Source organism: Mobula birostris, chromosome 11, assembly GCF_030028105.1.
Source record: "Mobula birostris isolate sMobBir1 chromosome 11, sMobBir1.hap1, whole genome shotgun sequence".
NCBI classification, from domain to species: domain Eukaryota; kingdom Metazoa; phylum Chordata; class Chondrichthyes; order Myliobatiformes; family Myliobatidae; genus Mobula; species Mobula birostris.
Window position 1 is genome coordinate 79,796,501 of NC_092380.1, and position 23,712 is coordinate 79,820,212.

General features: G+C 40.2%; 1 protein-coding gene across 1 annotated transcript in view; it reads right to left on the reverse strand.

Annotated features, from left to right (window-relative positions):
* Positions 1–560: 560 nt before the first annotated feature.
* syt19 (synaptotagmin XIX) overlaps positions 561–23,712 on the reverse strand; it is a 55,775-nt gene continuing 32,623 nt past the window's right edge. The window contains exons 5-7 of the mRNA XM_072273158.1: positions 18,875–18,994; positions 17,883–17,994; positions 561–3,427 (exon numbers count right to left, since the gene is read on the reverse strand). Coding sequence (XP_072129259.1) covers positions 3,120–3,427; positions 17,883–17,994; positions 18,875–18,994 — 540 coding nt within the window. The 3' untranslated portion in view covers positions 561–3,119. The remainder of the gene's footprint in view (positions 3,428–17,882; positions 17,995–18,874; positions 18,995–23,712) is intronic.

Below are 23,712 nucleotides of genomic sequence, written 5' to 3' on the forward strand. Positions count from 1 at the left end.
AAATCGCACCATCAAAAGGCTAGATCATTTCTCTTCCGTCTTGGCAGCAAAAGTATTTGATGATCTATTAACACGTTTAAAAGATTCTTTGATAGATACGAAGTGTTAATGAAGTTTCAGCTGCTTTACTCCAGAAACAAACATGCCTGCTGTCCTGTTGCCACCTGGCAACCAATGGAAAATTAATCACTTTCTGCAGTTTTGTTTGGCCTGCTGCAAACCAGACTCATTACTTTGAAGCTGTTCCTGCAATTTAAATTGGGTCTTACACAAGGTCCAAAATTTTCATATGTACAATTCTCTAAACAAAGTACAATGCTTTAAAAATGTAAGCATTGTGAATGAAGTATGTGGCATTTTTAAAGTCATCTTTATTTCTGACTGTGAAAATATTAGGTGCTGTGGACCAAAGGTGGGAAAGTGGTAGTAACATAAACAGTACAATTTTTGTCTGGCATAGACTGAATGTTCTTGTAGTGTCCCCTCACTTTCTATAATTCAATTATTCTGTAACTTCTGTAACAATTAACAATGCAAAATAACACATTCAATTGCTTTCACATGATTGTTACTTTTATTGCAATTTCTTACATTTTTAAAATTAATACATTAAATTCTTATTGTTCTCAAGTTACAGAGATGAATATAAGTGCAGAACTCCCGAGTTTTAAACATGAATTTGAAGTGATCTTCACGAGAACTGAGAGTAAAGTCAGCTGCAGGGTTCACACATTTTAAAAATAGCTCCGTTCCTGCTCTCTTGAATCTACTAATTCATTGTTGGAATTAGACAATGGATGCCCACCAGGACCTTCATCTGAGCAGCTGATATATATCAGTGTGTGGAAAGGATCTGTGGTAATGTTAACTAATCATTGTAAGAATTACAGCAAAAATCAATCCAAAAACCAATATTCATGTGCATGCATTCAGTCAGGTAGCCTTGCTGTTAGTTTACTTTCCTTCATAGTTTATTTTCCTTCAGAGCTGAGCAGGCAGCAGTGACGTTATCATTCACTGATTCAATACAGAGTGATCCAACCCTGCAATAATTTACCCACTTTCACCGACTATGTTGGATTTAGCGACTGAACCATTGGGATAAAATAAATGGCATCACTCTCTACACAACCTGTGAATATTTGAGCAGCAATATTGCTCTATTTCATGCATTATTTTGGAATTTAACAGGTAATACCAGAGGTGTCATTGTAAATATCAAATCAGTTCAACATTTATAGGAAAGTGGCAGGAGATTAAGATTATAAAATGGCAGGGCAACGGTGGGATTAGGTGAGAAGTCGTGAGATCAGGCAGAGTTTGTGGACCATTCCAAGCACTTTACAATGCATTAAGGTTTTAATGTTTGCTGTTTTTTCTGTATATACTGTATCTTTGAGGAAAAACATTGCTGAAAACTACATTATTACATTGGGACAGAATTTTCTGACACATGTAGGTTTAATCCGCACAAAGGTTCCATTAAATCACGGCAAGGATGTGAAGTACCATGAACACCCGGGCCAAAGCCATCAATTAATCACAGAAGTTTAAAATGAGTTTTCCTTTTTGAAGTCTGTTATAATTTAATATTTCTTTATTTTACTTCCTGTAGCCATGTTAACGCTAAATTAGTGTTTTGCTTTGTCAGTTATTTGCTTTCATTCTATCTCTTTAATTTAATTAGTTAAAGTGAATCACTGTTAACCCATTGTTTCAGGAAGTCTGGTGTATTGAAATCAGTGCTCCCTTATGAATTTTCAACTCCAGCAATTTGTGGAATAAGATTAATTGGCACTGGATAATAAGGAAAGGGAACCAATCTTCATTCCCCAGTGCAAAAATGTTTTGTTCCAGTAAATTGTGCACCATTAGCTTATTCAGCTGGGAAATCAAATATTCTGAATAAAAATGAATACAATTTTAAACTGCATTATAATGTATCACAAACGTGAGAAAGTCTGGAGATGCTGGAAATCCAAAGCGATGCACATAAAATGCTGGAGGTACTCAGCAGGTCAGGCAGCATCTATGGAAAAGAGTAAACAGTCGACGTTTTAGGCTGAGACCCTTCCGTTTCGGAAGAAGTGACTCGGCCCGAAACGTCGACTATTTACTCTTTTCCATAGGTGCTGCCTGAGCTCCTCCAGCATTTTGTGTGTGTTGCTTTGCATTTTAAGGTACTAATTTCTTACAAATGGAAGCCCCAAACACCAAATAATTTCTGTAGCTATTTTTGAGGATTTTTTTCCAAAGATGTATGACTCCACACAAATAAATGAGCATTCAAACTATTTCAGGGAATGCAGAAAACAAACAGCCATAACATCTTTAGCAAAGGAAGAAGCACAAAAAGACTGGTTAGCAATTTTATTGAACTTTTTCAGCAATGGAAAGTTCCAGTCAGGATGTTAGGAGAATTAACTTCTTGCAACTAAAGTACAGCTGAAACACCTCAGGTGCAACCTCTTTGGAGTAGACATTCTTGATAAGTTTTGCATTAATTTAACAAAGTTGACCTTTATAAAAGATGTATTTTATCAGCTTTCACCATGGACACATTTTATAAAAGATGTACTTAATTCCTACAATTTTAGTAACTAACTACTTGCCTTAACAATAGTAAAATTTGAATATTGTAATTTGATTTCATAGATAAGATAATATTTAAATTTGATTTTAAATTGACATCTTTGCTTCACTAAATTGTATTCTTAAAACCTAATTACGAATTGTGAAATGCTGAGGTTCCATTAGTAACATAATAGATAGGGGGCTTTTCTGCTTTTGCTTTATATGTGCTTTGGGCTGGCCCGGCAAACTGCAATAACCAGTTCCAATAATGTGTGGGGAGAATGCTGGAATGTCCTCGTGCCATTCTTAATTATTGCAAATGCCATTATAATCTCAATCTTCTATCTTGTTCTGTTATTCAAAATTAATCTTCCAATTCCTTCAGCTTTTATGAAAATTTGAGAACACTTCAACTGAAGCAGGGTTCATCCAGAATTATAAATTCCACACAGCATGGTTGCAAGAGAATACAGTGCTTTAGATATCCACTGCCACGTTGCTGCTGTCTCCAAGAGATTGCAATTGGCACTGCTTAGAGGATGCGCTTAGATTAAAAGCGGATGCCACTCTGACACAGGTTGCCGCAATGCCTGCAACATGGTCTGCCAGTGATCATTCTCTTTGGACCCCTTCCTCCCTATGTACGCACGGCCCAAAAGCTGCTTTCTACTGTCGTTGGCAAGTGAAATTTCATACACAGAAGTTATAATCATGGACTGATTAATAACAGTGTCTGATACAGTGAAACATATTACCTCATTAAATACAGTTATTCCAGACTTTGGTTTTGCTGGTGTTTTCTGGTGCTTCATCTTGTGTTGATTGATGTAAAAATCCACTCTTGTGTAAATATCTAAATGGAAAAAGAGTCAAAGTGGGAGTTAAAGTAATACATAACAAAAACTGGAGCTGATTGCATCCTCACTATTGGTATGGTATTTGTATTCCAATTTATAATTCACAACATTGGTTACCCACAAGTGTAATGAATATTTTTCAGAAATGAGATGCTTCTGTTGGAATGATTTGGATTCTAAAAGCAGAGCTAGTTAAAAATAGCTAAAGATTTAGTCTGGCTAATCTACAGTATTTTTCAAATTTAAACAAATACACATGTGTTGGACAATCACAACTTGCACGAATACAGTTCAAAATAACCCAATGCCTGTGACAAGACTGCATTCAATCAAAAGTTTACATGGACACAAAGAAGGAGATAGCCTAGCCTCAACACACCGAACTCTGTTTTTCCCGATAGCGGTCTAAAGCCTATACTTGCAGCAGAGTGAGTGGAAGTGGGTTTTGAACCCAAGGATGTGGGAGTGAGTGAGTGACTGAGTATACAGACAAGGGTAGAGTTTGAAGGCTGCCAGATCACTACAGGAAGAAGGCAAGGTGAAAGTGAGTTTAAAATCAGAGGCAAAGTACTGTAGATGGTAGAAATCTTGAAAGAAGGATAAGAAGGAAAAAGTTGTCAGAACTTTGCAGGTGAAAAGGCAATTATGGACAGGGAAGCCGCTCATCCATTTGAATCAGGAAAAAGTTAAGTGAAAATTAGAGAAAGGAGGATAGGCAGAAAGATTATGAAGTTCTATGAAATAGTTGAAGGCAGAACAGATTAAATGATAATTGGTCAAAATAGGAGAGAATAATTAAAGCATTTGTAAAAAGTAAATAGTAGTTTCTTCTGTCTTGTTACAATTATCACACATTTCTTTATTCTGTCTCCTGTCTCCATATTTGGCTCACTGCCACCATTATGATTTACTAACCATTTTTTAATGTTCAAAATGATTATTTTTATCATAGTTCTTAGGTTCACTTTTCTTTTGGTAAATGTTTTGTTTGGCCAAAACTTCCTTTAATATTTGTGAGATGTTCATATCTCCTTAATTGGGAAAACCACTTCTGATTTCTCTGTAGAAGCTTTCTTCAGTAACACAGCAGTGGTATCCTCTCATACCTTTACGTATTGTTGCCTTTCAGTTCCAATACAACCTCACAGAGACTTCTGATAATCATCAGCTTTCTCATACCTGGTGTTCACCAGCGTAGTATAATGGGTGAGTAGGTAAGCAGTTAATTCTAGTCAAATTCCACTTAGGATGTTCTTCTTTTACTTATTTGGGTTATTTTTTGATTGCTTCAGTAGTTTTCTTTGCTCTTTCAGGGTCAATACACTACTTGCATCACAAGAATCAAGACCAACGTGACCTTACCTAGCCATGTGGGAACACAAACTTTCCCCCATGTTCCATGTTACATGCTTGCTTTGCTAACTCAGTAATTTCACCCATTTTTACAGTGAGAAGTAAAGAAACAACCACTAAATGAATGAAGTAAATCCTTTGCAGTTTGAATTATCGGTCACCAAATCTTGAGAACTACGTTACATTACATTGAAAAGCATTTCAGATATCACTCTCAAACACACATTACTATGATAAACCTAGCATCTCTTTGAAATGGCAATTAATTACATCATTAATGGATGGGAAGGATTTCCTTGGTGAATAAACCTATTTCTTCAGCTCTACTTCCATTACTCAGAGGTTACACGACATCAGTACTTCACTGGCTAAAAAATGCTTCGGGAAATCCTAAAGGGAATGTGAGTAGCACTTTATAAATGCAAGTCTGTTTTAATTACTTAATCAAGATTTTAATGTCTGACCTTTGCACTATACCAAGAGGAACATGAAATTTTAACAGGTACCTTCATCTTTGTTAGCTCTAGAAACATAGAAAACCTACAGCACAATACAGGTCCTTCGGCCCACAAAGTTGTGCCAAACATATCCCTACCTTAGAAATTTCTGGGCTTACCCATAGCCCTCTATTTTTCTGAGCTCCATGTACCTATCCAAAAGTCTCTGGAAAGACCCTATCATATCCACCTCCACCTCCGTTGCCGGCAGCCCATTCCACGCACTCACCACTCTCTGTGTAAAAAACTTACCCCTGACATCTCCTCTGTACCTACTCCCCAGCACCTTAAACATGTGTCCTCTTGTGGCAACCATTTTAGACCTGGGGAAAAGCCTCTGACTATCCACACAATCAATGCCTCTCATTATCTTGTACACCTCTATCAGGTCACCTCTCATCCTCCGTCGCTCCAAGGAGAAAAGGCCGAGTTCACTCGACCTGTTTTCATAAGGCATGCTCCCCAATCCAGGCAACATCCTTGTAAATCTCCTCTGCACCCTTTCTATGGTTTCCACATCCTTCCTGTAGTGAGGTGACCAGAACCGAGCGCAGTACTCCAAGTGGAGTCTGACCAGGGTCCTATGTAGCTGCAACATTACCTCTCGGCTCTGAAAACAATCGCTAAATAATGAGTACCTACAGAACAGAAATTATGATTCATGATTATATATCAAGCTGGACTTTACCTCTCAGTATTCAATAACTGAAATCAGTGGCACAAGTCCCTTAACAAAGCAGCAATTGAACATTATTGCAAATGAAGAGAACAATTAGCCCCATTCAATGTAAAATGGAAACCAAAGTTATCCAATACATGTGTTAATTAACATGGTACATTTTGTCACAGAAATACCTCTTGTTATCATGGATCAAGATACCAACTACACTGGATATAATTGTGCAATTTGAAATGACTGTGCTATGAGGTTGGAATTTCTTAGCTGAGGACAAAGAGGTAGGAATGAACCCAGCAGGACTGATCTTTCTACTGTCATGACAGGTGAAACTCTGGAGGAAACTGTTAAAGATGGTGAGAGCATCAGATAAGATACAGAAGAAAGCACCAGGTGAGCGAACCAAATACAAGGCAGGCAAGAGTGCCAGGTACAAGGCGGAAGGAGAGTCTTTTACAACACAGACAAAAGCAGTGGATACAATTACTAGAGCACAAACAAGACAAGTAAGAGCAGCAAAGACAAGACAGACAAGAGCAGTAAATTGGAATCAGACAAGATTACCAGATGAGATAAATAAGGATTCTAGAAGCATGCATTCAGTTTTTTTGGGCCAAAGATTGTGTTTCCATGTTGTATGTCTATGAACCTATAATTCAAAGGAAAGCATCCTATATCTTTCTGAACATTGTTTTGACCTGCCTTGCAACTTTCAAGGACCTGTACACTCTAAATCCCATTTTCTCTTCCACATCTCTCAATATCCTTCCATTTATCATGTTTTCTTGCCTCCCCAAATGTACGTATTACATCTTATCTCTCTGAATTGAATTCTACTTGCTTTTATGCTCAACTGACCATCCATATCTTCTTGCTGTCTAAAGCTTTCCTTATCACTGTCAACCACATGGCCAGTTTTTGTATCATCTGCAAATACCTTTATCACATCCCCACATGATAAAATATCTTTATTTGCAGATAATATATATCATTAATATGCATTAGAAAAAGTAAGTCTTGAGTCCTAGCCCTGTGGAAATCTTGTCTTCGAGTCACAAAGACACCTGTTAAATATCCTTCCTTTCTATCACACTGTCAGTTTGCCACTTTCCCTTGCATCCAGATGGGTTCTCATCTTGGAAGGGGACACAATGCCTGTTGTTCATATCGTCAAGAAACTAGTTAACCTGTAGAGGAATTAGTTGTTGGTTGTCTTCTGTAACTGAACATCAGAAAATGGTTTTGAATTTGACAGTGCCCATGAGATACCGATCAAAATGTGGGCAAAAAAGCAGTTATATTTCTCCAAGAAGTGGAAAATAGGGAAATAATGAGCTGAATATAAATTCCCCAAATTGTCCTTGTAGTGATTAAAGTTGTTGGACACGAAGAAGCTAAAGGGGAGGTGGGAACAGCAAGCTGAATTTCTGATGAATCCTGAAGGGATGAACAATTAACATCTGAAGACACAGACTAAGATCACTCTGGTCCAAAACTCTTGTGTGTGCATATCCATAAATAATGTTCTTCTGTCTTTTGAAAAGGAGATGAGTAGTGTGCTTAACATTGGTCATAAAGGGCAGGTTGTAACTTCAGCCTGCTGGCTTGTGAAGCATTGTGATGTCATCAGCTGTGGCCTGGCCTGATATGAAGGCCTGTAAATCCAGGATGGGAAAGATCAGCCGTGCTCTGTTGAGCTCTGACCTTGTGAAGCCTGTTGAGTTCCTCGTCTGCAAGTTACTTAAAGCATTCAGACAATACATATATTTTCTGCGAACAATTAATCATGTAATCCATTGAATTATATTTTAGTGTTCCCCAGGCTTCTGAGATGAGAGACTAATCCATTTTGCTAAACAGAAGTAATACAACATACTGTATGTGGAAAGGCAGCTTTATGTGGTTAGTTCACACACGAGACATGATCTCACTGAACAGTGGGGAGGATATTTCTGGAACAGCTGAATGCTGCTCTATCACTCCAACAGGCAAATAATGATATCCACATACCTTGAGGACAATGATTTTCTGTCCTATCGTTGCCACCAACAGACCATATTTTAGCTAAAGTGATCTCACCAACTAATCTTGTTATTGGCGATTCCTTAATATTGTTTCTGCCGTCTATTCCCACGTTGCTCAACACAGCAATGTTTTGGCTAGTTTCTGAAGTTTTCACTACAATGCCAAATTGGCTCACGCAGCAACCTGGTCTTTCTCAATTATGATTCACTGGTGAGGGTGGGTGAGCTGTGTAGGAGTAATGTTCAGCAGATATTGCAATATGACTGGTTTTTGTTGCTCCTGTACTTATTCCTGTCTCTATACTTACTTTGCCTCCACTTGATATTTACCAACCACTTACAATAAAAATATAGCACCATGGAATTATGCTTGCAAGATGGTACCGGTGAACCACGGTGATGTTCTGCAGGCCACATACAATACCTCTTATGAAATATACAGTACCTCCATTGAATTACTCTCACTGCAATGTGTAGAATCTAATTTCCCTTTAAGCAATATACACATACAATACCCATTATTAGTCATACCTCTATTGAATTACTCTCACTGCAATGCATATAATGTAATGTACTTTTAAGTTGGCTTGATGAACTATAGATTGCACAATCATCCGAAGGGCTTGGTCGACGAAACAGGTACTGCACCTTCAAGCAGATGAAGGTTCATCGCCATGACTGGAGGCGAGGCAGGAGTGGTGGGGAGGGGATTCCAAGCCAGGCTAAAATGCAGAGGGATGAGGCACCTTCTGTCTTGCACCTCGTTAGCAAATGTGCAGTTGCTGGAAAACAAAACTGAGGACTTGAGGACAAAATTGCTGTATTGGAGGAAATGAGAGATTGTTGTATTCTATGTCAGAGAGGCATGGCTTTCTTCAAGCATAACAGAAAGAGCCATCAGAACTGAAGGCTTCTCAATGTATAGAATGGACTAAACTGCTGATTCAGAAAAGGGAAAAGCTGGAGGCGTAGTGCTCTTGGTGTGCTCTGATGTGGCAGTTTTGTCGAACTCACGCCCCCCTGACCTTGAACACCTAACGGTCAAATGTCATCTATTCTAATTACCTAGGGTGTTCTCCTCCATAACCCTGACTGCAGTTTACATACCACAGTTGACTATAATCGAGCACCTGAGATACTTCATGATGTTGTCTCCAAACAATAAACAGTCCATGCCAACAGGTTTGTTTGAAGAAAATGCTGCCCAATTACCATCAGCATATAACTCATAGCATCAGAGGTCCCAACACACGAGACCACTGTTATACTAAGAAAAGGAGTGCCTACCATTTCATGCCCAGACTGCATTCTGGGAACTTGGATCACCTGGCTGTTCTTCTCATGCCTGCATACAGGCAGAGGCTAAAGAGCAAAGCTCCAGAAATTAGGGCAACAAAGAGGTGGTTGCAGGAGGCAGAGGAGGGGCTACAGGATTGCTTCGAGTCGGTGGACTGGGCCATGTTCAAGTACTCATCTGTGGATCTGAATGAATACACCATGGTTGTCATGGACTTCATTAAAACCGTTGTAGACAAGTGTGTCTGCCCAAAATCATTTAGAGTCTTTCCAAACCAGAAGCGCTGGATGAACCACAAGATCTGCAATCTGCTGAGAGTGGATCAGAGGCATTCAAGTCTGGTGACCAAGGAAGTTACAAGAGGTTCAGGTATGATCTCCAGAAAGCCATCTCACAGGTGAAGTGGCAATTCCAGACTAAACTTGAATCACCAGGGGCTCAACAGTTGTGGCAGGGGCTTGAATGCTATCACCTCTATTAGGTTAAATCATGACATAAGCAACAACAGGGCTTCACTTCCAGATGAGCTCAATGCCTTCTATGCTCACTTTGACCATCGAACCATGAAGGAGCCATCACAAGCTCCCACAGCCCCCAGTGATCCTGTAATTACAGTCGCTGAGGATGATGCGTGAGCAATCTTCAGGAGGGTGAACCCATGAAAAGCATCCGGCCCAGACGGGGGACCCAGTCAGGTACTAAAAATCTGTGCTGATCGACTGGCTGGAGAGTTCAATGAGGTCTTTAACCTCTCACTTTGGCAGTCTGAGGTACCCACCTGCTTCAAGCAGGCTTCAATTATTCCAGTATCTAAGAAAAACATGGTAACCTGCCTCAATGACTATCACCCAGTAGCACTTACATCCACAGTGGTGAAGGGTTTTGAGAGGTTGGTGATGACATATCTATTCCTTCCTGAGAAGCAACTTGGATCTATTCCAATTAGCTATTGGAGCTATAGCTCCATAGCAGATGCCATCTCATTTGCTCCTTCCTCAACCCTTCAGCATCTGGACTGCAAAGATGCATACATCAGGATGTTCTTTATTGACTACAGCTCAGCATTCAATATTGTCATATCCTCAAAACCGATCAATAAGCTTTAAGACCTTGGCATCAATGCCTCCTTCTGCAACTGGATCCTCGATTTCCTCACTTGCAGATCCAGTCAATTTATATTGGCAACAACATCTCCTCCACAATGTCCATCAGCACAGCTGCAAAACGAGGCTGTGTGCTTAGTCTCCTGCTCTGCTCGCTTTTCACTTATGACTGTGTGGCTAAGCACTGCTCCAAAGCCACATTCATGTTTGCTGACAACACCATTGTTATAGGCCATTTCAAAGGTGGTGATGGATCAACATATAGGAGGGTGACTGAAAACCTGGCTGAGTGGTGCCATAACAATAACCTCTTACTCAATGTCAGCAAGACCGAGGAGCTGAATATTGACTTCAGGAGGAGGAACCCAAAGGTTCATGAGCCAGTCCTCATCGGAGGATCAGAGGTGGAGGGGGTTAGCAACTTAATTCATGGGTGCTACTATTTCAGGGGACCTGTCCTGGACCCAGCTCTTTCCATTAAAGGTTCAATTTATTTTTTCTCTCTCAACCATTTGTTTCCCTTTTTTAAAGCAATGATTGAATCTTTCGCTTCTCAAAAAGTTAGATTTGAACTGTGTAAATAGACTTTAACATTTGTTAACCTGGACAAACAAGTTACAATGAGTGATAGTGAATTGTACTAATGATATTTGTAGAAGCTGTTCAAGACCCTTCATACATATCATTTTCCATATCTTCAACAAACGTTCATATGCATAGAAGAGCCAAATAGAAAAAAACCCTTAGTTCTGGGACTGTCAATATTTGCCGGAAAATGGGTTCAATGATTTTATGATGAGTGACCTAGGTCCTGTCTTAATAACAAAGTAGGGGTGCCAAAATTAATGAAGCATTTTTTTCCAACAGCAGAGATAGTTCTGTGAAGCTGCAGTGGAGGCATGCAAAATCTTTAAGGCTTTTGAATGAGCGAGTAAGAAGGAATTGTTTCCACGGGCAAAAGCATCAAGGGCCAGGGAACACGTATTTAAAATAATTAGCAGAAAGACCTCAGAGAAGATGAGAAGGGACTTACTTTTACTCTGACCTGGAATGCACTGACTACAAAAATTCTGGAAACAAATTTGAAAGTAACTTTCAAAAGGGAATAAAATAAACGTGTGAAAACAGCAGTTTGAAGGGCCAAGCTCAACAATCTGAATGATTTCCTTCTGTGCTGCACAACTCAATGGAATAGGAATGTGTCAGATTGACTGATTCCGAGGAAATTGTTTTACATGTCATTCCACACTAAACTGCCCATGTCCATACTGTTCCATTTCATTGCCTTTGTATGTTCCTCTTCAAGTCAACCCAAGGGAGAAACCATTTTCAGAAGATAAACAGAAATGAAAGTGTATTTTCTTATTTCCTCTTGGGGTCTGGGAGGCAGAGACAATAAGTATTCATTGTCCAATCCTCTTCCCTGCACCCTCTGCTCATCCCACACCTTTCCCCTCAAGTAGAACAGATTTTAAAGTCACCCATGCAGTACTGTCACACGTAGGCTGAATGAGTGCAGCTTTCACAACATTCAAGAAGCTCAGCACCATTCAGGACCTGCAGTCCTGCTGATGGGTATCCCATTTACTACCATTCACTCACTCCACCTGGACCCACTGTACAGCAGCTTGTACCACCTGCAGCAACTCCCCAAGCCTCCTTAGACAATATCTACCAAAGCCACAACTACTACCAGCAGGGTCACGGGCAGCAAAAGCATGGGCACACCACCACAGAGAAGCTGTTCTCCAGGCTACCACCATCTGCCCTTCATCATTGCATCTTTCCCTGACAGCATTGTGGGGATTACCCACACCTCAAGGATTGAAGCTGTTGAAGAAGGCAGTTCACCATTATTTTCCCAAAGGCAATTAGGGCTGGAGAATTAAATGCTGGCTCAGTCTGCAAAGCCCACATCCTGTGGCTGAATATAACAAATATCGCTCAACTTGGGTGGATGGCCAGATCAATGTTCTTTAAGAATAGTAGTGAACAATTCACACAAGTCCATCATCACTCACCTATTATTTATTGGTCCTGATTTACAAACTGTAAACTTTATATGAATTTGTTTTATAACTTGTCACTCTAGTTACCTAGTTCTGTGCTATAATCACAATGTTGAGTACGCTACCATTACAAAACCATCTAAAAATATTATTTAGGTCATCAAACTAGGTCTTAAGATTTTATACTCAAACCTGCCCAGGAGACTAACCCAAGTGATGATTACTGTCCATGAGTTTGCTCCTCATGTGATCAGTCTGACACTGTTCTTTCAGTCTAATCATTTTGCTCTAATGCGTGTGTGTAACTTCATTCAATATTTATAATTATCTTGGATCTACTTAATATTCAATCAGTTCTTATCCTAGCAATGCTGCTGTTCTTTTTCTTTTTTTGACAATCTTAAGATTGAGGATATTGAGGCCAATATGAAAGCCAAATTCCAAACCCTTCCATAAACAGAGCTGTTAGACATAACATAGACAGGAGTGGGAAGGTTGGAGGTTTGTGAAGCAGTCCACTCCTTCTTCCTCATACACGTGGGCTTGTGTGCTCCTAATGCACAGTCTCAAGGTTCCTGATACTATCCCAAATGTTTTCTTCCCCACTTTAAGCAGTTATAGACCAGAGATTCCCAGGAGTCAATGGGGATGTTGCACTTCAAGGAGGCTTAGAGCACATCCTTAAATTCTTTCTACAGCTGCTAATCTCTTCACCTGAGAGAACCTGGAATAGGATGTCTATTTTGGGAGTTTGGTGTTGGGTAAGGACCTGTCCAATATAGCCAACAGCTTCCTGTACCATGGAATAAAGTACAGTGTCTAATAGAAGTATTAGAAAGAGACATCTGATGCCCCACTTGAAGTTTTCCATAAGTGTCACACAATTTAATTGCTACTTTTGAATCGCTATTAAATATTGACTTAGCTTTCCACCTTTTAGGAAAGCGTGACCATTCCAGCTCCCATTCAGTAAATGATTTAGGGCCTCAGTCCTGAGATTGTTAACCTGAAAGGAGAAACTGACATTCATTCACTTAACCTTCCAGTGAAATTTGTTTCTTTGTGATTACTGTGTCAGTAAAAGAGTCTACACACAGAAATCCCAACAAAATGAATAAAAACATCAGAACCAGAGTCAGGTTTAATTTCACTGGCTATATACAGTGCCTATGTTTCATGTTTTACAACATTGAATCACAGTGGATTTAATTCGGCCTTTTTGACGCTGATCAACAGAAAAAGACACCTTTGTGTCAAAGTAAAAACAGATCTCTACAAAGTGATGTCATTACAAATATAAGACACAAAATAGTTGATTGCAGAAGTATTCACCCCCATTTAATATGACACACCAAATCATCACTGGTGCCACCAGTTGGTTTCAGAAGTCACATAAGTTAGTTAAATGGAGATCACCATGTGCAGTCAAGGTGTTTCAATTGATAGTAGTAAAATATACCTGCATCTGGAAGGTCCAACTGCTGGTGAGCCAGTACCCTAACAAAAACAGCACCATGAAGATGAAAGAACACTCCAAGCAATTCCTTGAAAAGGTTATTGAAAAGCACAAGTCGGCAGATGGATACAAGAAAATTTCCAAGTAACTGAATATCCCTTGGAGGACAGTTAAGTCAATCATCAAGAAATGGAAAGAATATGGCACAGCTGTAAATCTGCCTAGAGCAGGTCATCCTCAAAAACTGAGTGACCGTGCAAGAAGGGGACTAGTGAGAGAGGCCACCAAGAAACCCAGGACAACTCTGGAGAAGTCACAAGCTTCAGTGGCTGAGATGGGAGAGAACGTGCGTACAACAACTGTTGCCCAGGTAATTCACCTGTCGAAGCCAATGTTGAAAAAACTTCACATGAAATCTCGGCTAGTGTTTGCCAAAAGGCACGTGGGAGACTCTGAAGTCAGCTGGAAGAAAGCTCTATGGTCCAATGAAACCAAAATTGAGCTTTCTGGCCATCAAACTAAACGCTACGTTTGACATAAACCAAACACCGCACATCATCAAAAACACACCATCTCTACTGTGAAGCATGGTGGCGGCTGTATCATGCTGTGGGGATGCTTCACTGCAGCAGGCTCTGGAAGGCTTGTGAAGGTGGAGGGTAAAGTGAATACAGCAAAATACAGGGAAGTTCTGGTGGAAATCCTGATGCTGGCTGCAAAAGAACTGCAACTTGGGAGATTTGTTTTCCAGCAAGACAACGACCTCAAGCACAAAGCCAAAGCTACACAGGAATGGCTTAATAATGACAAAATTAATGTCCTGGAGTGGCCAAGTCAGAGTCCAGGCCTTAATCCAATTGAAAATTTGTGGCTGGACTTGAAAAAGGCCTGTTCACTCATAATTCCCATGCAATCTGATAGAGCTTGAGCAGTCTTGTCAAGAATAATGGGGAAAATTTGAGTGTCCAGATGTGCAAAGCTGACCAAGATCTACACACACAGACTCAAGGCTGTAATTGCTGCCAAAGGTGCATCTTCTAAATACTGACTTGAAGGATTGAATACCTAATGCAATCAATTATTTTAGTTTTATATTTGTGATTAATTTAGATCACTGTGTAGAGATATTTTCACTTTGTCATGGAGTCTTTTTCTTTTGATCAGTGTCAAAAAGCCACATTAAATCCACTGAGATGCAATGTTATAAAACAACAAAATATGAAAACTTGCAAGGGAGGTGAATACATATCTATATATAATTAAATTAAATAGGTAACGCGAAAACAGAAATAAAATAAAGTAGAGAGGTAGTGTTCATGGGTTCAATGTCCATTCAGAAATCAGAGGGGAAGAAACTGTCCCTCAATGGCTGAGTGTGTGCCTTCAGGCTTCTGTACCTCCTTCTTGATGGTAGCTTGAGAAGAGGGCATGTCCTGGGTGGTGGGGGTCCTTCATGATTGACGCTGTCTTTTCTTCTTGAAGATGCCCTGCCCTGGATACGACAGAGGCTAGTGCCCATGATGGAGCTGACTAATTTTACAACTCTCTGCAGCTTATATCGACCCTATGCAGTCTGTCAGAATGCTCTCCATGGTACATCTGTAGAAATGTGAGAGTGATTTAGGTGACACACCAAATCTTCTCAAACTCCTAATGAAATGTAGCCATTGTCTTGCCTTCATGCATCATAAGTAGCAGTTACAGATTATGATGCCATTCCTATTTTGTTATTTCAATTTTCCATGGCTTTTAAATTGATCCCATGAATTATTTATTCTAAATAGTATGTAAAAAACAGGCTGTTGAAGGTACTCTACTGTAGCGATCTGGGGTTGATGCTGACTGTGTATGAATTCTGCAGTTTCCACACTCTGCTTTTGGCCACCTGGGCTTTCCCCAGCTACTTTAGTTTTCTCCCGCATCCCCAAAGACATGCTAGTTGACAAGTTAGGAGACTTCTGTAAATTACCCCTACTGCGGGTGGGCACTGAGAAAACCAGGCCTTTTTTGCTCCAGATTCCAGTCTCTTGTGCCTCCATTCTAAACATAATGTTTTCAAAAAGAAGCAGTAAAATTACAAAATATTGAAAACAGGAATAAATTTTGGGTTGATTAATTGAATAAAAATGGGATATGAAATTGATATTGTAGTCTGTGATTTGTATTTTCCATTTTATTTTGCTAGCTCTGCAGTGTATTTTGGACCTTCCAGGTTTCTGGAGGGACCAACACTGATGTAACCACTAGGTGGCGAACTAAGCTCATGGAGCATCATATGTATGTGTGGCATCTCTACTTAAAACTGCTTAATCATCATTCAACACGTTCAAAGTAAATTTCATTATCAAAGTACATATATGTCACCATATACAACCCTGAGATCCATTTTCCTGAGAGCATACTCAGCCAATCTACAGAATAGTAATCATAACAGGGTCAATGAAAGATCAATCAGAGTGAGAAGGCAACAAACTGTGCAACTACAAATGTAAATAAATAACAACAAATAATGAGAATATAAGATAATGAGATAAAGAGTCCTTGAAAGTGAGATCATTGGTTGTGGGAACATTTGAATGATGACAGTTAAGCAGAGTGGCTGAGGGGTAGTAACTGCTTTTGAACCTGGTGGCGAGAGTCCTGAGGCTCTTGCACCTTCTGACGGCAGCAGTAAGAAGGGAGCATGAGCTGGGTGGCGGATCTCTGACGACAGGTGCTGCCTTTACAGAAGTCACAACCTATCAACCAGCATGCGTTTGGGAGGTGGGAGAAAACTAGAACACCCAGGGAAAGCCCAGGTGGCCACAAGCAAAGTGTGGAAATTCCAGAAATCAAACTCAGGGATAGTAAATGAAAAGTCTGGAGAGCGGTTTGATTGCAGCTTGGAGTGTTCGGCTGGGGTCGGAGCGCTCCGCTGGGATCAGAGGTCCTTCCAAGTCTGGAAGTTGAGGCCGAAAGATTAAATCTGCGATTGGTAAGTCTTGGGGTTGATAGGCAGAGCGAGGAGAAGTGCAGAGGGCAAAGCCAAAGGTCGAGTACGGAGAACGGCAAGTCTGAAAGTAGAAGCCTAAAGGTTGAAGACCGAAGGTAAAGGCCAAAGGGATCACGAGGGCCCAGGCAATCAGTGTCGGAGGGCCACACAGCTCAGGAAGACAGGGCCCAAAGGTCGAAGCTGTGATCAGCGAGTCCTGGGACAAAATCTGAAGTTGGAGGCCTGCTATCTGCTAGTCTGAGGATCTGGCGCCAAAGGCTGGAGGCCCAGAGGTGGCCTGTCCTGGGGATGGGGTGTGTGTGAGCATGAGGGTGGGAAAGGAGTTTGTTTTACTGCTGTTGGCTTGCTTTGTTGGTGTTGCTGATTGTGTTGCTCTGCTGAACATTGTGGGCATGGTGTGTTTGGCACCGGAATGTGTGGTGACGCTTGCGGGCCGCCCTCAGCAATGGAAGCAATGGTTATTAATGGAAACAATGCAGTTCACTGCATCTTTTAATGTATATGTGATAGATAAATAAATGCATCTAAATCAGAATCTCAGTCAGCATCAAACCCAAACTGCCAGAGCTGTGCGACAGCAGCATCACCTCCTGTGCTGTCTGTGTCAACCTGTCCAGGAATATCTTTGGATGGAACAATGCTGTCACTGCGTAAGTATGCTGGCCAATAGATTTGTACCAAATACTTTCAATGTAGTACAGAAAGTACAACCAAAAATGTTGTAAATTGTCAGTCCAAGTGTGGAGAAAATAAATGTTTCAGATCAGAAAAAGCCATTGACACATTAGTTGCTTGACTTACCAAGGAATCCAACATTTTCTATTTTATAAGAGATTTCTAGTATGGCGTCATTTTGCTTTCAAAAATCTTTCATGTTCCAGAGTTAAACAGAAAACACATCAGTCTTAAAAATGCAGTAAAGGTAAATTTACCTGAGGCAGAGCATTCATTGAATACAAACTTTAATGAAAATAAAGCTGATAGGTTCTAAGTTTTGATCTCAGAATGAGATTAATGTAATAAGACTATAAGAGCTTTGCGTACCTGAATTTTGACTGTTGCTCAGGCAACCAATTTTCAACTTCAGTAGTGCAACTTCTAATTTTTGGGCTGTTGGAAGATATTTAAGAGATACAAATATTTCTCCAATGACCTCCTGAGGGAACCAAATATAATAAAAATTACTGAAAATGTGATGTTCATATATATGTATTTGTTCATTACAGGTTTAAATAATTATGAAATCTATTGCTCAAGTTGCTATGTTTCCATTATCAGGTTCCTGAATGTGTAACTTTTACAAATATAAGGCATTGGTCAGACCATACAGAGTATTGTGAGCAGTTTTGGGCCCTTTATCTAAGAAAAGATGTGCTGGTGTTGCAGATATTTCAGAAGAGGCTCACAAAAATGCTCCTAGGAATGAAAGGGTTAATGTATGAGAAGCGTTTGATGGCTCTGGGCCTGTATTCACTGGAATTTAGACTCTTATTGAAACCTATTAAATATTGAAAGAGTGGATTTGGAGAGGATGTTTCCTGTGGTGGGGGGGGGGGGTGCGGGGGCAGTCTAGGACCAGAAGACACAGCCCCAGAATAGAAGGAACAGAGATGAGGAAGGAATTTCTTCAGCCAGTGAGTGGTGAATCTGTGGAATTCATTTCCACAGGTGGCTGTGGAGGCCAAGACATTGGGTATGTTTAAAGTGGAGGGCGTTATGTTTTTGATCAGTGAGGGCATCGAAGGTTAAGGGGAGAATGTAGGAGAATGAGGTGAGAGGGATAGTAAATCAGCCATGATGGAATAGAAGTTTCGAAGGGCCAAATGGCCTAATTCTGATCCTATATCTTATGTCTTATAAAATTGCAATACAGTGTGTTCTTACTTGGTTTTGTAGCAGATTATAGGCCTAGGTTATTAACACATCATCTCAAATTCTTCAGTTGATCCACTGAGGAACACTTTTCAAAGAATACTGAAGAGCATTGGCATAAAATATATTAATGTACTGGAAAGGCAAAATAACAACATTTATACCTTTTGGACACTCTGTAAGTCCTCACAGAATTCCGTTGTATTTGATAAATCCAAGTTGCTTAATGATATCCTTACTTCCCCTAATGCATCACATCGTGAGTATTTGTCAAAATCCCAGACCTGGCAAAGAGATTATTTACAAGGAGTCATATTGCATGAAGAACCAAAGTTCATACAAGATGGGACACTAAATATGAACAAGAGGTGCATTACCCAGACTGCTTATTGGTGAAATACTAATGTTTATTTTTATCCTGCTAGTGAAGTGAAGCTTTAACATTATTTATAAAAAAGTGAGTGTGACATCTTTGCAGGCTCTCACTGCTCCTAGCATGACACTAAGGGAGGAATCACTGGATCCTGTGGCAGCCTTGAAGTCTCTCAATCCATTTCTTGACATCCTTGTGTTGTGCTGGAAAAGAAACCTGAATGCTGTCAGCTGCTGAAAATTTTAAGGAAATTACGGTACTAATTGATCCAGACCATTACGTAACAGCACCCAAGTCTTCCAGTCTGTGAATACCTTCATTATGTAGTTTCTCCTCTCCAAGAAAGCAGATGGTTGGTGATTTGATTAATGTAATAATTTAGCTGCTTTTTCTGGTTCGTTTGAAACTTCTTTGGAGAACTTTAGAAAAATACAAGGCTGCTAAATTTAAACATGAGCCTGAAAGTTTGAATTAAAATATCAATTAGCAAATGCTCGAAAGGTTTCTGTTTTAGTGCTGTGAAGGGGAGAGGAGTTGAACTTGAAATGGTAGTACTTAGATTCATTTGAGAAGATTCCTTCATCTTCTGAAATATAATTACAGAACAACAGTGAGGGAAGCTTGGTGACAGATCTTTAGGCCAGTGAGTACAGCTGTGAGCAGTTAGAATCAGAAGAGGGGAGAGAGTGGGGTAAACACTTTTAAAGAAAAGATTCAAACCAAATAACTACTTTTTAAAATTGTCTTTACTGTCCAAACAGTCTACACCATTTTCAGAAGTAGCTTCTACTTTGTTGAAGTACCAAATGTTTGACTACTTAGAAGAGGAGGATTAAAAAAATATAGTTGATCAAGAGTATGCACATGGGTATCTTATTCAATGCTTGAGTGCTAGGTTTTAGTTCTTTGATAACTGACCAAGCAAATTGCTCTGCCCTAGACAGAGTCATCAAGTTATACATCATCGAGGCAAGCCTGCTGGCCCAATTCATCCATTCTAAACAAGGTTTCTTCCTGACCTAGTTAAATTTGCCTGCATTTGGCCAATATCCTTCTAAACAGTTCCTGTCCAATGTACCTGTTCAAATGTCTTTTAAACATGGTAACTGAACCCATCTCAATTACTTCCTCTGGCAGCTTGTTCCATATGGCCACCGCACGTTGTATGAAAAATGTGCTCCTCAGGTCTCCTTGAAATCATTTCTTTCTCACTTTAAACCAATGCCATTTAGTTTTAGTCTTTCCTATCCTGGAAAATGACAGACAATCCATCTAACCTTTGCCCCACATGATTTTATACACCTCTATAAGGTCATCCCTCAGCCTCCTTCGCTCTAGGGAAAACAGTCCAGCCAATCTCTTCAAATAACGGAAGCCCTCCAGTCCCAGCAACATCCTTGTGAATCTTTTCTACGTCCTTTCTAGCTTAATCACATCTTTCCAGTAGCAGGGCTACAGTACTGCAAACAATACTTCTGAGCAGTCTTAGACTACTGGCACATGGTGTCCCAACTCTTGTACTCTAGGCCCCGTCAGGTGAAGACAAGCATGCATATGCTTTCTTTACTACTTTGCCTACCTACGGCAGCAGCTGTGTCCATCCAAAGGAGAGACCGGCTTCTATCATACTGCTGAGTAGAGCTGTGCAAGTGGAGAATGGGTTTTGAGGCTATAGAGTTCTAGCTTCCATGCTGCTAATATAACCACGATGTTGTGTTTGAATATGAAAGTTTTTGGCTAGCAGTGATGCTCAGAGTGTTGATTGTTTCATGCCACCTAAAACTTTGATAAATTTCCTCAGAAGCACAGCGGAGAGTACCCTGACTGCTTGTCTCACAGCCAGGCAGGGGAACACCAATGTCCAAGAATGGAAAAGCCTACAAAAAGTAGTGGATATAGTCCAGTCCACCACAGGAAAGGCCCTCCCGATCATTGAGCACATCTACAAATAGCACTGCTATTTTCTGTCTCTGATTATTGCCTCTAAAAGCTTTCCCATGACAGAGATGGAACCGACCTATCTGCAGGTACTGCATTGATCTTTATATCCTTTTTTGAATAAGGGTGTTTCCATTTTTTCATTCCTCAGATGTCATTCATATGTTTGGAAAATTTAGCCAGGGCCAAACGCCTTTGATCCTTTAAAATATAGTTACTTTCCTTCACTTTCTTAATTATTGTCAGTCATCTATGAGAAGGCAAGCATTTGGGTGTTACTTCCAGACACTTTGAGGCTAATGTGTAATTTAAAAAATTTAGGGATTACATTTTGACTCTCACTGTACCAGGCTACCATTTACCTTTAGCTAAGTTAAAGGTTGGAATACTTTGATAATTGTATTTGAAAACATCTTCCTGTAAATCTCATTGAAACTCGATAGCAGCAATGAGAGCCAATTATTCAATAAGATACTTGATTACTTTCCTGCTTGTCATGATGCAGTATTAAGTGGAAGTAAATACTCTATCAACCACTTGGTTCATGTTACACAACTAAAGCAAGCAAGATTCATTATCTAAGCAAGGTATTACAATACAGTTTCTAGAGCCATGTCAAGACATTTGCCATTATAATCCAAAATCATTACAATATGTAGCTTTTAATTGTGAATTTTATTTACAGAAAGAGAAACATTTAGGATCAAAGTAGCTCCGGTACTGCATTCATTCCTAAACACTGGGCTGTGATCTCTGTTTTAGTGAAAGATACTGTGTATAGCAAATGACAAGAAGGGGAAAACAAAAGTGGAAGACAGAAAAATCAAGAGGAATAAACAAATAGTGCTACAGTGCAAAATAATATTCAGGAGCCTAAGAATTACAGATAAAAAAAAGACTAATCGGAAGTGTGGAGCATTCATAATAAAGTGGATGAGTTAATGAGCCAAATACAGATAGAAAAAATGCTGGGTTTGAGGCTGAAGGGGATGAAGAATGGAAACTGAACATATAGAGGTTTTCAGTGTTTAGGAAGGACAGGAGAAAGAAAACAAAAAAGAAAGGTGGTGGGGTAGCATTGCTGGTTAAACAGGAAATCAACACAACACTCGCAAAATGTTGGAGGAACTCAGCATGATAGGCACCATCTATGGAAAGGCATAAAGAGTAGATGTTTTGGGCCAAGACCCTCCATCAGGACTGGAATAGAGTCAATGGCCCAAAACATCAACTCTTTATTCCTTTCCATAGATACCGCCTGGCCTGCTGAAATCTCCCAGCATTGTGTGCACGTGTGCGCGTGTGCGCGCGTGCGTGCGTGCGTGAACCTGAATTTCCAGCATCTGAAGAATCTCTTGTGTTTAAAATGAACACGGGAGTGTGGAGATAGATTAGATCAGATGATGTGGAACCTATATCAGTAGAGCTAAGAAATACCACTGGACAATTTATTAACTGATGAATGATGAATTAAAGGGGAAGGTGAAACAAAACTCAATAGTCCTTGTACACTAGCTAGAAGCAAATACAGCAGGCAGCTGAAAAAAAAAGTGGTGTGTTGGTCTTTGTAGGCAGGGAATTTGAGTACAGGGACAGGGATATAAGACCATAAGATATAGGAGCAGAATTCAGCCATTTGGCCCATCGAGTCTCTCCGCCATTTCATCATGGCTGATCCAATTTTCCTCTCAGCCTCAATCTCCTGCCTTTTCCTGTATCCTTTCATGCCCTGACCAATCAAGAGTCTTTCAACCTCTGCCTTAAATATATATAAAGACTTGGCCTCCACAGCTGCCTGTGGCAAAGAATTCCACAGGTTCACCACTCTCTGGCTAAAGAAATTCCTCGTCATCTCCATTCTAAATGTACCCCCTCTATTCTGAGGCTATGTCTATAGGAAACATCCTCTCCACATCCACTCTATCAAGACCTTTCACCATTCAATAGGTTTCAATGAGGTCAGCCCTCATTCTTTCTGAATTCGAGTGAATACAGGCCCAGAGACACCAGGCAGTCTTTTAGGGTAATGTAACAGGTGGAAATGTATAGAAGAGCCAACATGGAAAGACTTGGCATTGCACGTTGGTTGAATTACACTACACCGCTCTATATGGTCCCCAAGTCCGATGGTGGTTGCTGCCCATGTGGTGGTTACTGATGCCTTAATGAAGCCACCACCACCGATTATTACCCAGTCCCACATATTCAAGAATTCTTGGCAGATTTAACCGGAAAGTTAATTTTTTGCAAAGTCAATCTAGTTAGGGGCTGTGACAATTCTGTTTGGCCTCTGAGTTCCTGCACTTGCCGTTTGGGCTGAAAAAACTTTCCAATGGCTGATGGACTCTGTATTAAAAGACTAACATTTTCTTTTTGTTTACCTGGATGAAGTACTGGTCGCCAGTGCATCCAAATCCGAACATGTACCTCACCTCTGCACACCTTTCCAGTGCTTAAGCCAACACTGGTTGATTATTAACCCTGGTAAACGCTAGTTCGGGTTGCCAGCCATTGACTTGCTTGGCCATCGCATCTCTGCAGAAGGTGCGAAACCCCTCCCATCAAAAATAGCCGCTATTATGGATTGCCCACTTCCCATTATGCAAGCTACAGAACCTGTATAGTGCACCGAAAACAACATCCCTAATCACATGCTTGACTGGTTAGTGGAGATGACCAGGCCGTTTGATG